Source organism: Manis javanica, chromosome 3 (assembly GCF_040802235.1).
Source record: "Manis javanica isolate MJ-LG chromosome 3, MJ_LKY, whole genome shotgun sequence".
NCBI classification, from domain to species: Eukaryota; Metazoa; Chordata; class Mammalia; order Pholidota; family Manidae; genus Manis; species Manis javanica.
The window spans coordinates 117,015,731-117,032,584 of NC_133158.1; the positions used below are offsets into that span (position 1 = coordinate 117,015,731).

Consider the following 16,854-nt stretch of genomic DNA (forward strand, 5'->3'; position numbering starts at 1 on the left):
GAATTTTTCCAGCTGTCAGTTCTAAATAGATGAAATTTTTATGTGAACTCTCATTTCACTTGAAACATTTCCTCACTCTGTTTTGGTCCTTTCCCAGATTTCTTCTAACACACATTAGAAAGGAACTAGAGGGACACCTCAGCTTCCCTAATGCCTAAACCAAATCTCTGTTTCCTGAAACAGAATACTCTTCAGATATGAATACAAAAGTCATAAAATGTATAAGGGGGAGAGAGAAGAAAAAATTTGTTAGTACAAATGAAATCACATAAAAACATCACTTTATTGACACTAATAACTTTAGGCAGTTTGGAGAACACTTAGTTTACACTGAGACAGAGAACACCATGTATCCCTGCGAAAGTATGTCTGGCTCTTCTAGGGGAAAATGTGCTGTAGGTTTTCTGTCGAGCTTAGTCTTACAGCTTCCACCAGAACCAACTCCTTTCCATGAAATGCCCCCTTAGGATATGCATACCCTGTAAGTGTCATAGCCCAGGCATACCTGACTGACTCATAACATGAAGTTGAGCAACAAACTTAAAAGAAAATATATTTCAATCTTTGCTCAGTTTTAGGCCACTGGGCAAGGCAGAGGATTATACTTTAGGCAACTTTCACATACTGACCTTCTAGGGCCCAAGAAGAGTGTGCTCTTCTGAGGCTGTTAGACACAATAATTCTGGATTCAGATCCTTTGGGTCTTTTGTCTCCTAGAAATAAATAGTTTTTAAAAATCAGTAAAGGGATCACAATCTGATAGTCCATTAGAAGATAAAAATGTTGATTATCCCCTTAAGCTCACGACACAAAAAGGGCTGGTAGAGAAGCAGCCACCACCCACCACATAGTAATTATAGGATATAAAAGTCATTGTTATTGGATAAATCCATGAAATGGTGAAGAGCAAGAGCTGAGATCTGGGGAGCAGGGGGCTCCGATCTGGTGCCGTTTTGTATCCACTGAGTCTCTGACTCTCGGGGAACAGGCTTACAGAGGTGTGTCTCCCACTGGGGCTGGGTGTGCATCTCTGCCCGGCTCTTGCTCCTAAGGTGACTCTCTCCTTCACAGTAGGTGACACAGCAGCGACAGGCTGCAGAGGGCTTCCCTCTGTGCTTGGACATGGTGTCTGCGGCTGGAGAGGCCCCAGCCGCCCTCCCTGAGCTCTGGAGTCCTGGGGGCTCTTTCAAACGACTCCTCCTCCTCTGGACATGGTCCAGACTGATGTCAGACTGGGAGGAACAGCTTTCATTCCAGCCAGAGCTGGCACTCAGACTTCTCAAGGGGAGAGCCAACCGCAAGGCCTTCCAGAATTTAGAGCCAGAATGTTTGGACTTTTCTCCCTTCCAGCTCACAAAAGACACAGATTCCTTCAGCTGCAGGATGCCTGGGTGTGGGTGCTCAAGGGGCCGGTACTCAACGATGATGAGTTTAGTGGCAATGGAGTTCTGGCACATGATGCCCAGTTTAAACTCCAGCATGCTGATGCTCTTTTCTGTCACGTAGTCTGGGCTCAGGACGACGATCATCCTTCGGCTCCTCTGAATGAAATCAAAAACTGCTTCCACCGTATCTATAGGAAAATGAAAGATAGGACAGTGCCTATTGAAAACTTACATGATTTCCAGTTCATCATCATCCATCCTACAAAGGACAGGCAATGAATAAATACTTGAGCAGATAAGATCTCAGTGTGAAATCTCAGTGTAGATGGTTAAGGAATCCATCTATACCACTTTCACCAATTGTTGTTAAGCTTCTGCTACCTTCAAGGATGATGAATTTACACCTTTAAAAGCAACTAATTTTAGTTCTGTTTGTAAATTATTTCTTGTTTTGAAATATTCTTCCCTGCCATTTTTATTGGGTGGTTGTAACTTTGGCACCTTCAAATATTTGAAATATTTCACTATTTCAATATTGAAACTATTTTGTTCTCAGTGTATTTTCTTCTACCTCTAGATTAAATAACTTGAGGATTTTTATCTTATTTTCCATATGACATGGTATCAAATCTCTTCCCCATTTGATCATTTTCCTCTGAATAATATTCAGTTTATATGTATCACCTCTGAACACAATGCTCCCTCCTGGACATAGTCTGCTCAGGAAAGAGCAATAGGAAATACCATATCCTGAGATCCACAGTTATTTCTGTTTGATACTTAAAAATTTTGGACCCAACATCTGACAACAACTCATACTGTTGACCCTGTTGTCAGTCAGAATTCCCTTCTTTCTTGTGTGTATATGTGTGTGTGTGTGTGAGAGAGAGAGAACTGGTCTAAAATCAATGACAGGGGCAACATTCACAGTCAATTCGCTAAGACTGACAAAGCATTCAGTTCTAATGGTTACTGAGGTGGATTTGGGCAGATCCCAATGGCAGGTTCTTGAGATAAATGCAGGGCTTAGCACACTATGATATTTAAGAGTTTCAACAATGTGATTTTGTGAAGCAAAGGAATTCCAAATGTGTAAATCACAGCCATTGAAACTCTGAAAATAGGTTGCTGCAGACAGACCGTGGGGTTGAGTGCCTGCGCTTCTGGGGTCAAGGTGAAACAGTGATGGAGAGACTTCCTAGTCTGTGAAGACAAGCTGAATGTTTGCAGTGATATTTGATCATTGTGAACTTGATAGAAAATGAAGGAAAGAACTGTACTCCTTATCAGATTAGCTCCTTGCAGTTAGTGAATTTGACATGAATTTGAAGGGAAATTGGAAGAGACACGTGCTCACTTTTTAAGAGCTATTGACTGGTTTGTCAAGAGTGCCCAGTGTTTTAGAGAATTTTTGTTTTGGTCTTAAAAGATAAGTCTTAATTTTCACTTACTTTTAAAGTGTGTGTGTGTGTGTGTGAATGTGCATTTCTGGAAACTTCTTTGTCCTGTCTAGTTTTCCTGGCCCTAGTCCTGCTCAGAATTTTATGTAGTTGCCATTCATAAGCTTGACAGTGTGAGAGTAGGAAGCCGACTCCTTCTCCTGCCATAATATATTCGATATAACCTCAAGACAGGTTTTTCTTTAATTCTTGGTACCTACCTTGAAAGTGTAGAATTTAAATTTGAAAGAGGGCAATGCTAAAAAAAACTGTTGTGAATTGTGGCATTCCCTGCACTGAGGAATGGATGTAGGAGATGATTCTTAGAGGGGGTTGGGCTATGTTTAGGGTTCTTTACACAGCACTTTGAAGGAAGCTGCGTCCATATTATTAAGACTTCATATCTAAGGATAAGAATTGTTATATTTTAATGCTGATGATTATTTGGAGAGAGAGTCATAAATACGGTGGTTTGGCTGAAAAAAATGAGGTGCGGCTGTATACGGGTAAGACCAGTTTTCTTGGGTGGTACTGAAGTGGTTTTGAATTTCTGGTCTGAAACTCTTCAATACTCCAGAATACTCCTGTCTTTAAAAGTCATAGTCTCCCTGGAGTTTGCCTAGAAGAAAATGAGGGCTGTAATTTTGTTCTTTGGCTATTAGTGTATGAAGAGCAGCAAACCCCTTTCTTGAAGAATAGGACAAAACTGACAGGCAGTTAAAAATGGAGGGGGGACACATAATTAGGAAGATGGATCTGAATTCAAATAGTGGTTTCCTCATTTATCTTCATCTTAGTGTCTCTGAGTTCATGCATCTATAAAATGCATATGAGCACACACTTGCAGGGCCCTTCAACAGCTTAGAGATACCTATGTGTAAATGCCTAGCACATGGTAGATGTTTAAATTAACCACTGTTGTTAAATTATTATTATTCAATGTCTAGTAAGCATAATATTAAAAATGTATGGACCAATGCTGATTGAATTCGAATCAACTCTTGATAGTAACTTTAGAGAATCACCTTAATATCTGGATTTATAGGAGACTAATGAATTGTAAAAATTCTGTCTATTCAGTTTAAAATAAATGTGAATAAAAAAAATACTAGTATTTTCAAATATTCTTCCCTGCCACTTTTATCTCCAAGCCCATTGCTCTCTCTGCCTCTCTTTCTCCAAACACACACACACACACACGCACACACACATACACAACCTGCTGTACTAGAACACTCCAATTTACTTAATTATCTTTTATTGACATGTAAAGAAAATATTCCTCAGATGAAGTTTGTATTTTTCTCAGATTTCTCAGAAAGAGAACATTTATAACATTTCTTTTTATGTGTAGTATTAATTCTCTTTATTCTCATTTTTATGCCCAAACATGAAAAGAAAGACATGGAACACATGCACAAAATAAAATGCAAAGCTGAAAATAAATGGTTTATTTTTTAAATAAACACATTTACAAACCAAATGGAAAGTGGAAAATACAAAAGTTTATGAATAAAATAAAGATAATCTTGAATTATTAAAACCTCTGGAAAGAAAATGAATCATTAACAAGTGGAGTGATGCTTTTGTTTCTTAATACAGTGGTGTGCTTGTTTATTAGAACTCTACGGAATCATCCAAGTTACAATATAGAAGAGAATTTAATAAATTTTATATGATTGTGTAATTAGATACTGTATATATCATGGTTCTTTGTTAACTTGTGTGCAGGTCTTTATATAATAAACCTAAAATCATTAAGTTTTTTTTTTTTGACATTAGAGGCATGGTTAACACTAGAGAGCAATTTCTGCTTGCTCTCAAAATTATATTTCCCCATCTCCCTCAAACATTCTGTATTAGGCATCTTCTGGGACATAAAACAAATAATCCTGAAACAAAATTCTCTTATATCATTTAAATTTGAGATGCTTTAGATTTCAGCACTTGGAAAATTTCAGTAACAAAGACAGGAATATAAATAGGAAAAAAAAATCAAAAAGTTTCTAGGGGCATACAACAGCATCTCAGATAAATATGGAATCCAAAAGTGCAAAAAAAAAAATGCAGCATTGGCAAGAGAATGGCCCCTTGATGATGGGACTGTCTCCCACTTACCTAAAGCTATGCAAAAATTGATATTCAAAGTATATCTGGAATCAGCTCTCCTGTGGTCTTGCAAGTGAAGGGTTAATAGGAGAAGTAACTGTGTTTTGTAATAAGGAAAAACATTCATAAAGCTAAAAAATGATATCCAAGAGTGATTCCATACAATAGTTTTATGGTAAAAAATTTATGAAGATTTTGTTTTAATTTAAAATAATCAATAACACCTCTATAGATAAATGAGGTACTATGCACTTTAATACTGCTGACAGACACATAAATATTGGAAATAGTTTTAGAATTTCTTATCAACATTTGTATTACTGGGCTAAGGTTGTCTTTAAATTATGAATTATGGTATTTCATAGGATACTCAGGCTCACTTATAGGTATTTGCTTTTCTTTTCCTTTATTGCTCAACAGTCCAAATAGAGACTAATCTAGTAGTTGAGCATTGGTATTAGCATAGCTTACTTTCTAAGTGTATGTGCTTGGAACATAGTAGATGATTGGTTAATGCTAGAAGCCTGGTTACTGTTCAGGAGTAACCATGGAAGCTCTGTGCACAACAGATGCCACTGCACCCATATCAACTGTTGTAGTAGTAAGTTACTTATTACTAATTCAGGGAAGATAAGAACTAACAAGTACCACTTTGTGAGCTGTGAATTCACAAATATTAACGTACAGAGAACAATGACACAAAAATGTTACAGTAAAAACATAATTTAAAAACTGAGTAAGAGTTCCAGGGGTATGTAATATTGTGCCAATGGCTAAAGTCATATGCATGTGTGTATGCATATGTATATATACATACATATAATTAATGTATGCATATGTGTGCTTATATGTACACATGTAATTCATATGTGTATGTATTCGATAATACATATATAATTTGTGTGTACATATGTACATATATTTTAAATCTGTATGTACCATAGAAATTCACCACTCTGTAAACTCTGGACTTAGTTTTCACTTTTCCAGGTCTTAAGAACAATAACATTTTACTTAAAACAAAGTAAAACAAGTTTCATTGTCAGTGACTTTTCAGACTGACTTGTTGAGTGTATTAACTGTACCAGTGAAGAAAATATGGGAAATGCTGTGAGTCCAGTTAATTTTCTTAGAATATTAATGCTAAACACAACTTCCAAGGTATCTGAGTATAACTTCCATACTTTTACAATGGGGGAAACAAGTGAGAAGTCGCTTTCCTAATATTCACAGTAGCAACGTTGCAATTAAAAGGCAAATGACCAAACGCTCTGTTCTGTGCTTTTCTCACAAGCCAGAAAATGCCCTAAAAGCATTTAGCTGTTATTTCGCTCTCTATTAGCACCATTAGGAAAAACTTCCTATCCGACCGAACCAAATGTGGAGCCGCCTGCCCCCCGAACGCCTGACAGCAAGACAGAGTAGACAGGAAGATGGAGTGATGAATATGGTTGAACCACAAATGTTCAGTATAACAACAAAAAATATGAAATATTTTTCAGCTTGACAAATATGACATCAATTACCTGAGATAGAAGGCACAGGGCATACAGTAGGAAAAAACTGCAGGCAAGCCCTTTAAATCAATAAGGAACCTTTCGGTTTTACTGCTTTGTTACAGTTCTGAGCGTCAGTCTTGCCAAGAGGGTGTGTTTTAGAGCAGAATGAGCAAAGAGCTCATTATCCTCAGCTAAAATAAATTTAGGCCCTGATTATCTTTTTAATGCATGAGTAAAAATAAAAGGAAACTATACTTGAAAACTCATAATGACCCTGTTAACAGATGATTTCTCTTTAAGAGGTCTCTAAATCCACAGCAAAAGGCTGCCGCATAATGTTAAGATTATGAATGAGAGAGAATAAAGACACGTGGGGACAGGGATAGAGGATGCATAAAGAGGAAATTCGCATCTATCAAGTCTTTGCCTGCAAAGAACAGAGTGACATCAGACCTGGTGACAGCCTGGGGGCACTATCCCTCTAGACCTCAGCATTGCCTGAGGGGGCAGAACGGGCAAGTGACACGGTCACTTGGAATTTTTCCCTATGGAGAAGCTTTGATAGAATTGTTTTCTGTCCATGGAATAATAAACTGGGAATAAAGAAGGGGTGTTTCTTCCTTCTTGGAGCGCCCTTGGTTCTTTTAACCCCTTTTTCATCCCTTTCATACATTTTTCAGGGATGAATAGGAGAGACCCTGCTCGCCACCTCTAGACCACCTGGAACTCCTCTTCACCGGCATGGCCACCTGCAGCTGCTTCCAGAACCTGCCCTGTGGATACTTGGATTTCTCCCCTTTCCATTTAATGACCGTGAGCACCGTCTTAGCCCTCTTCAGCTCCTTCACCTTCGTGTCCTTCACAGCTTTGTACTGTACTAAAATGACGTTGATGTTGCCCCGAGAGGCCATGCTTTCTAGGCCAGCCTTGAGCTCCAGGAGGGCTTGGGTTCCCTGGAGCACGTAGTTGGGGCTTAGGACAACCAGGAGGCGTCTGCTTTTCTGAATGAAGCTCAAGGTCTCATCTGTGACAACTGGGAAAGAAAACACCGTGGGGATTAGTGTTGGCCAAGAACTCCCCAAAAGCATTGGGCTTGAGAAAGTGTAGGGAAGGTAGGGTAACAGCCTGAGAAAGGAGGTGAAACTGCACTCTATTCACTAAATGCCATTTTCCCAGGAAAAATTGGTATTATGCATGAATATTCCACCCCCAAAAGAATTCCAAACAGGCATGAAGCCCAAATGTACTTCTTTGACCTTGGTCTTCAAAGGCATTATTTGGGACATAAGGAATAGATGGATTGTACTGCAATTAATTTCTTCAAAGCATGTGGTATGTCACAGCCCAGTCAAATCAGCTCCTGAGCCCTTTCTCCCAAGGGTACCCATGTAATCGATGCTCTGCTGCCAGTGGGGATTCAAAAAGATACACATTATAGAGTCAAAATCACGGAAATTCATTGTTTTTGTTAATACAGGAGGGCAAGAGTAAGGAATTTTGGTATCGTAAAGTCCCTCTCTGTTTCTAGACACCTCCCCAACTCATACTGGTATCGCTTTGTGGTTGGATTAGGACCTTAAAAAAAATCTAGCCAGCTGAATTTCATTTTGGCTGGCATTACACTCTTAGCTCAGCTTTCTATTCTGCTTTCTGCTCTGGAGCCTAAATTAGTCCCTGGATCTTTCTTTTTAAGCTCCTATCATTACTATGAAGCCATGTGTTTCGGCAGCTGCTCACTGATGTGTCTGCGCTCACTAACAGGCAAATGGCTTTCTTCACGTCAGAAGAGAAGAAGAAAAAACAGGGAAAATGGAAATGCAGCGCTATTTTATTCTGTTTTCAAGGGTTCTGATTAGTTCCTGTCACTACATTCTTGGGAATAATCTATCTTCTCCAGATTGGTTATGGAGGACTGTATAATCCTTTACCTGGGGTTTGGCTAGGAGCCAGCTCCACGGAATGCACTAGTGCTATGGAAAGCTATTTCACGTCTTACCCTACTCCCCTAAGCAGTCATTTGGCCCCTTAATCTTCACAGGTATAAAGGCAGTGGGGAGAGACTTGCAATTAAAATACCATGTACAGTCTGGAGGAGAATCTAAGAATAAGTAATTGTCTACTCCAAGCAGTGCTCCTGGAGGCTGGCCACACGTATGCATGGAAAGAGACCCAGAGGCAGAGAGGACCGAGTATAAGCAGCAGAGAGAATGCAAAAGAACACGATGATCAACCATCAAAAGTAAGACGCAAGAGTAACCATGCAGGACTCGAATTCTTCAAAGAATTATTAACTGCTATCAGAAGGTCTTACATTGCTGTTATACTGTATATCTTCATATATCTTCACACAGTAAATAAATATTTGTTGAATGGCAGTACAAATGAATAAATGATTTAGGATTTTAAGTTCTAAAATGAATGGAATTTATCCTTTGACTGTATAATCAAGTCATCATTTCCTGGCAGAAATACACTGAAGGAGCTATCCACTGCAGAACACAAACATAATGGACTTCTGGGTGATGAGCTCGGGAGAAAAAAATAACTGATCCAGCTAACCCAAAATGAGAACAAACTTTTAAGTCTATTCTGTATCTCAGTGACCCATATAACATTTTTAAAAACATGTGAAACGATTAATATAAACAGGATTTTAGGGGCAGAAAATTAGTTTGTGGTACTGAAGATCAGAGACATTACATGCATTTCAACAGTTTAACAGGACTTCAGAATGCTATTATTAAACATGCTCAAATGGACCATCCCTGTGTGTGTTACTATGTAGATCTGAAAATTAGAGATGTACTTTTATTTTAAAACATTCAGCAAACAACTCAAGAGTCAAGCTTCCTTCTTTTTTTTGACCTACTGCAATATACTGGCCTTTATAAGATTATAAACTCTATTTCAAATGTACATGGTGACAGAAAGGAAAGGAAGAAACAGACCCAAGGTAAAGGGGAATTTGAGTAGTGCTGGTTTGCTAGAAAACCAAAGCAAAGGAAATTAGCAAATGCCGAAGGCAACTATTCTGATTTATTATCAGTGAGTAATAGAAAGACAGATTCCATGCACTCTTTCTGCATTTTATTTTTAGTATAATTGAGTAAGCCTCACCTTTGTAAAAGTGTTCTGGTTGAACTTAGTCTTTGTAAAAATAATTTTAAGCAAATTAATGCAGATTGGCCTAAAATTTCTAAAAACCTAAGGTGAATAAATAGGACATTTAAAGCTATGGCATTTAGTGGAGCACTGATCCACTGAGCATCCATTCTTAAAACTTACAAGGGAAAACTATTTTAATACCATAAACCACACTTAAATAACCTACATCTTACAATGTAATTTTATTCCTGCTACTACATTAAAGAATTGGACATTAAATGTCCAAAGGTGCCAATATAGAGATACACCATGATTCTCATACATGACCCAAAACAAAGGATCCGCTTGACCCTTCATGGCAGCATCACCAGTACTCATCTGAAATACCTACTTCCCCCAGGCAGACTGTCTCGGTCAAAGATGCACAGCTTGTATCCAAATTCATTCTCCAAAACACCACGGAGGGTCAGCAATACAAATTCTTCTTCTTCTGCATTCCTTGCATAGGATACATAAATATCATATTCCTTTCCATCTAGCAAAAGGAACATAGGTCCGACATAAATTAGGAAAAGTTTTCAATAGTATTGCATTTTTTCTTAAATCAAACATTTGCATATTAGACATTTTCATTTTTCACATATGTGAATGACTTGACAGATTTCAGTGTGATTTCCCACTTGTGACAGGTCTCTAGGCAAAATGACTGTTTTAAGGTGTAATTGCAAATTCATCTGATGAGTCTTCTACTCATCTCACTGCGTTCAGTTTTTAAAGTGGAGAATGAGTGAGGGTTGGCTCATTCAACTATGAAGTAAGAGAATCAGGATGAAGATATTCAGTCATAGGTGCTGGCAATTAAAACCATGCAGAAAGTTTCTAGTTTCTGTCCTAGTATGTCACTCACTAATATATTAGAACCACAAATAGAGCAAAACTTTTAGAAACTGTCTAAATTATTTATACCTGAAAACAACTACAGTTAAAAATATACTTATGTTCAATAAACCAGTCTTTCCCAAAGTTGTCTAATTGTAAAAATCATCTCTCATTAAAAATACTGTGTCTCTTCCACAAACCTATTGAATGAAAACCTTTATGGAGTGGGTCTAAGAATCTATATGTTTAAGTGTTCCATTCTTGTTACTAGGCAAATCTGCAGTAGAAAAGTGTTTCTTAAAATTTAATGTGCACATGAATCATTTGGGAATATTGTTAAAATGTGAATTCTGATTCAGAATAGGGGTTAGACTGAGGTTCTCCTTTTAATAAACTCCCCTTGAAGGCTGATGTGGCTGATGCATGCATCACCCTTGAGTTCAAAGGTGGACCTGTATTGTCCAACACAGCAGACACAAGCACATGCAGATACTGAGCATTTGAAATGCAGCTGGACTGAATTGGGAGATGCTGTCCAGTGTAAGATATAATACATTCAGAGTTTGAAGAATTCTTAGTAACAAAAATAAGACTAAAATATCTCCCATAACTTTTTAATATTTGTTACATGCTATAATGAAAAAAATGGAATATACTGAATTAAATAAGATATATTATTAAAATAATTTTCATGTTCTTTTAACTTTTCCTAATATGACTTCCAGAAAAGTTTAAATTACATATGTGGCTTATATTATATTTCTAGTTAGACAGTGCTGGTCTAGACTAAACCACATATTGAGCCAAGAAAGCAGAATAATATGCATTAGAAAGATTTTCAATAGTAAGGGCTGAAACAGAAGGAAGTCTGATTAAATCTTCCAGTTAATCTAGCTTTTATTGAGCCAACATGTTTTCTAAAGATGACAGTTGAGGAGATTTACATCAAACTTCCATTACTCACCTAAAATGGTTTCATCTGTTCCAAAATGAGCCCGGTAAAATAGGACCATCTCCAGCCAGTAAACATGGTAAACAACAATGAGAATTACTACCAGCAGGACTGTGGCTCCAAACCCACATGCCAGTTCCACTGTGTATCTTGGAGCTATCAATGGAGTGAACAACAAAGAAACAATTGATTTCTGTGCGGTGATCACAGTGACCCATCCTGCAAATGGATGGGTAAGCCAAACAGCTGAGTTGTTCCTCTGACTTGTATGTGTGAACAAGCAGAGATAACACATAGGGTTTAAGCACTCTGTTTTAATACTAGACTGTGGCATATTTATCTTGTTGTTTCCAACACCTGGCAAAGGAGGCACTTGTAACTGTTCAATGACTTGAATAGACTTTAATGGTCTACAAACTAAAACCATCTTAGCATTGGGAAGGATTTTAGACACTCATCTAATTCAGCTCATAAGCTAATACCTGAATGTCCTCAAAAATGCTTTTGAAAAGTGTAACTCCATCCTCTGCTAGTCCATCACTTGGGATGGAATCCTTATAGTACCCAGATTAGACTATGATCTTGGTAAAATTTTAAATATTAGAGCAGTTGAATTGAGTAAAAATTTTAATGTTTCCATTAGTCTTAATTTCATTCTCTTGTCAGTGCCATATGGAAAAAATATAATTGTTTCCATTATATCTGGAAATAAACCTCAAAAATCTTATTGTCATTGGGCAGAAACAGGATATCCACCAAATGTTGATTCTGAAAGTATCTCCCAGGTGTACAGTTCTAGGGTACACACTGCAAAGACTGATTTGCAATATCCGGGTGTGGGCAGATTCCCACATTATCTGTGAATATTTATATCATAAGCACCTTAGCAGCTTCTTTGGAAATATCAGAAAGAGAGTGATCTAACTCCTGATTATCTAAAAACTAGATATTAACCTAGCCCTGTAAACAAGGTCTACCACAATCAAATGACCAACTACCTGTCTTATTTACTATTGTCCTTTCATCCAAAACAAAAGGAAGATTTACCTTCGTGCCTTCACTCATGCTGTGACTTCTGGCTGGACTAGTCCTTTCCCTTCCTTTAGTTTTCAAGTTCATGCTCAAATGTCATCATTTTTGCATAAACTTCCCTAGAATAAGACTCTTCTTGCAATCTAACCCTGCTCCACAGACATTCCTACTCTTCCCATTCTTTGTAATTCTAATACAACATTTTTCTTATATTGTAATTTGCCTACAAGCCTGCTTCTCCACTCTCTCACTCCCCACTAAACTATCCATTTGCATTCTTCTAGGTGGAGACTATATCTTCTTCATTCATCCTACCCCTAACACCTAGGATCTCAATGTACATTTTCAGATACAACACTTCTGGGTGTTTAAAATAAATCTAGTATTACACTATGTGTCAACAACTTCATTTGGCTGCTCTATTAGCTTGTGATAATGAAGCTTAAAGAGTTTAAAGAAGGAACAAGCCACTTGCTGGATCTAAGACAGAAAGGGTCTCTTCCCTCTTAGAGCTAATGTTCCAGTGCAGTGAGATAAGGAAATAAATATGTAAGACAATATTACATATGATCAGTGCTATAAAGGAAATAAATGAGGGCAATATGACAGAGCTTAACTGAGGGGCTGGGTTAAAGGGGAAGTATATCAGATAAGGGTGGTAAAAAGGCTTCTTTGAGCCCCTGAACATTATAGGTGTTAAGTGTTTGCCAAAGCAAAGCTGGGATTGTTATCCAGCTGCCCCAACTCCAAAGTCCAGAGATTTTTGCACAGCACTACCATGAGATTCAATTATTGATAATATAAATGGTAGAAAAATCCCCTTCTAAAAATAGATACCTGTCCTAAGAGGTAGCCTGTAGGGGAAGCTGAAATTCTCTAATTAAACAGCCAGTCTTAAGAGTTGCAAGTTCATTGTCCTAAACTCAGGATACTAATCCTATTGTAGCGAATAGGTTGGGGCTCAACAGTGCAGAATTATTATCAGTTACTCTTCCATTCAAAATCTCGATCTTGTTCCATCAAAAATGATGCTTTAAAATAAGAAAACTCTATCATAAAATACCAGAAGATATGTCAATAAAGTTGTTGAGAATTTACTGATAAGTTTGGGTGGAATGACAATTGCTGTGTCCCTAGTTATTTCTGAGTACATGTTAACAGTACGCTGTGGTAATTCCCATTGTTATCTTCACTATTTGCTCAGTTATTTTGGCTCTCTCTGGATGGACATTTTGTGACAGAGAGAAAAAAAGTCAGTGGATGCACTTACCTGAAACAGATTTTTAAAAAATGTCAGTAGATATCTTGCTTAATGATCCAGAGATCAATTGCCCTCATAAATTCCCATCTGTCACATTCATTTTACTACTGCCTATTTTATTTCCAGTGGGACTTTTCAGTTGGTTTTGTGTCATACAATTACATATGTCTGTGTTTTGTGGGGATCTCTTGATGGTGTATCAAGAGGTTCCCATGGCTAATTAACTAGTTGAACTCTTCAGATAAATAATCCATATGCCTGAATTTCTAAATGGCTTGAATCACATGCAGGAAGTGCTCTGATATCAACACTTCAATAAAAATAAATAAATAAATCAAGTTCAGTACTGAAAATAAATAAATAAATAAAAATAAAAAAAGTAAAGCTTTGCTGGTTTATAGGGAAAGGGTGGTCCTCAGTCCCCATTTTATGTCTGCCCCAGCTGGTCCTCTGATGCTTCCGCATAAAGAGGATTACAGTGTAATCCCAGACCAAGGGTTTCCAGTTAGGAAGGGGTGGTACAGTTTGACCAAACTGGACTGCTAAATTGCTTATCTTTTTGACTCACTGACAGACTGATTCAGGATATGGTCAAATTTAGTCACTTGCTCTGCTGCTGCTCTTCCCTCCACCAGAATACCCTCCATCCCTTTGGCAGTTCTATAGTATTAAGTGGCTCCAAAGCCCACATTTCCAGCTAATCACTCTTGGTTAAACCAGTCCAGTACTTCAGCTGTAGTCTTTTTTCCCTGTTTTAAGTTATTGGTCTACAATTTCGTTTCTTGTTGAAAACCCAAGTTACTCTCTTCATCTTCATTATTTTGGTTGGGGCCTTGCTAGCCACTGAGTCTTCCAACCAAATGCTTGCTATGTGGACTTTGAAGTATTTCCTGCCACAGAATATGTTGCTTTTCCTTGCTGGATTGCTGGTGCTGCCTGATAGGTTTTGTAACAATGGTAATGGCCATCTTCTTGGATTACAAACAAAAAGAATGCTTTGTTTAAATGACAGTAAACCAGACAATTGAATTGACTTATAGACCTGATTTGTTTGGCTATCATTGCATATTAAAACTTGTTAGTTTGGACTTTGCTTCTGACCTTATTGAAGGAACTATGCAAGAATAGCCTTCTCTACATAATGTCTACAGTTTTTTAAAAATGAACAATTGGTAGCATGGAGAGGTGATTTATGAGAGAAAGGACAAAGAGAAGGTAAGCCCACAATCACAGGCTTTTTACCTGAAGTTACCCTGGACTGTGGCATAGAATGGGGAAAACCAGATGTACAGTCATTGCAATGAGCTAAGGAGAGAGAAAACAGGACTATGGAGTCTATTGAATTTATAGACCTAGGTGAAGAGAGAAGAAAACTGTGTAGCACTCTAGACATCTAAAAGGGCTTATCTAAAGTCTTTGGAAAAATACAATGGGTGACATTTTACAAGGTCATACAAACAGCTACTAGTGAAAGAAAATCTACCAGGGTAAGAAACAACTACTGGGGAAGTGGGAACTGAAGAATTCTAAGAGCACATCCGGGGCTGGAGGACACCTGAGTTAAGACCACTCAGAGGAAAGAAATTTTGTTTATCTCCCCAACTGTTAGGTAGAGGCCCCAGATAGTCTGTGTCTGAGAAATAGGTGCAGTGAAGACTTAGAGAAAAGGCTATTTTAGACCTATTCTAGCAACAAATAAGCAAGGCACTTCAAAAATAGCCAAGCTGTTAGGCAAGTAAATTAACTATGTATTAGAACAAAACTCAACACAAAACTCAAAAATGCAACATTCATAATGTACTGTATATGATTAAAAAAATAAAATAAAAAGCAAAAAATATGACCCATACTTAGAAGACCAGTCAGCCAACAAAAACAGAATCAGAATAGACAAAGATGATATAATTAGCACATAAGTACTTTAAAATGGGTATTATAAATAAGCTTCTTGACTTTAAGGGGAAAAAAGGCAAAAGGCCATGAACATTATGAAGAGTAAATAGGAAATATCAAGAGACATTTTTGACGGAGAAATAGAAATCCCAAACTGAAAAATACAATTCTGAAATTATAAACACTGTAGACTAAACATCAAAAAATAGATAATCAGTGGACACTAGAAACTATCAAAATCAAAACACAGAGGAAAATAAAGGATGAAACTAATAATAATGAGAACATCAATGATACTGACTGGTCTGTCATAAATTTCATTGTTCTTCTAGAGCAAAAGGAAAGAATGAATGAAAGAATGACCAAAACATATTTGAAGAAATGGCTGAATTTTTTTCAAATTAAATGAAAAACATACACCCACAGAATCAAGAAGTTTAAAGAACATTAAATAAGTATATACAAATAAAAACCAAACTAAAGGATAACATAATTTTGAAAATCAATGACAGAGAGAAAAATCTTAAAATCTGCCAAAGAACATAAAATGAGACACACATAAAGGTTTAATGATAAAAACAAACAAAAACACTGCCTAACTCACATTGGAAATAATATTAGACAGAAGACAAGAGAATGTCATCTTTGAAGAGCTGAATGGGAAAAAAGAAACACTTCTGATCTAAAATTAAGTATTCAGTGAAAATATCAGCAAAGCACCAGAGCAACACAATGAAGAAAAGAAACTCTTCCCAACAAATTGTGCTGGAACTGGATATCCATATAGAAAGAGATTAAATTTCAAATCCTACCTCACACCATATATTAAAAAAATAATAATAATAATTGGGGATGCATCAGAGACCCAAACAAAAGGTGAAATTATGCGATTTGGGGGGTATGCAAAGATTCCTTAGGACATAGAAAGTAGTTAAACAAAAAGTTAATAAATTATACCTCATCAACAGTGGGAACCTTAGTTCATTAAAACATACCATTAAAGTAGGGAATTAGCATGCCAAAGACTAAGAGAAAGTATCTGCAAAACATGTACTTGACAAAAGACTGGTACCCAGTATAAAGAACACTTAAGATTCAATAATGAAAACATAAACAATCCACTTACTAAATGAACAAAATGTATGAACAGACATATCATTAAAAAGGTACCAATGGTCAATAAGTACATGAAAAAATGCTCAGTATATTAGTCATCAGGGAAATGAAAAATAAAACTTCAATGAGGCACAATCACAGTCACTGAAATGGCTAAAACCAAGACTGACAACACCAAATGGCA

General features: G+C 37.1%; 1 protein-coding gene across 3 annotated transcripts in view; it reads right to left on the reverse strand.

Moving 5' to 3' along the window:
• Positions 1-256: 256 nt before the first annotated feature.
• The window catches only part of IL1RAP (interleukin 1 receptor accessory protein), a 126,364-nt gene continuing 109,766 nt past the window's right edge, over positions 257-16,854 (reverse strand). Inside the window, exons 8-10 of one of the 3 annotated variants that reach the window (XM_073231913.1) lie at positions 11,381-11,524; positions 9,929-10,072; positions 257-1,573 (exon numbers count right to left, since the gene is read on the reverse strand). In XM_073231913.1, the coding sequence (XP_073088014.1) occupies positions 855-1,573; positions 9,929-10,072; positions 11,381-11,524 (1,007 nt within the window). In that variant the 3' untranslated portion in view covers positions 257-854. Of the gene's footprint in view, positions 1,574-4,060; positions 7,466-9,928; positions 10,073-11,380; positions 11,525-16,854 lie in introns of those variants that run through there. The other 2 variants (XM_037024179.2, XM_073231914.1) reach the window with 2 other exon arrangements.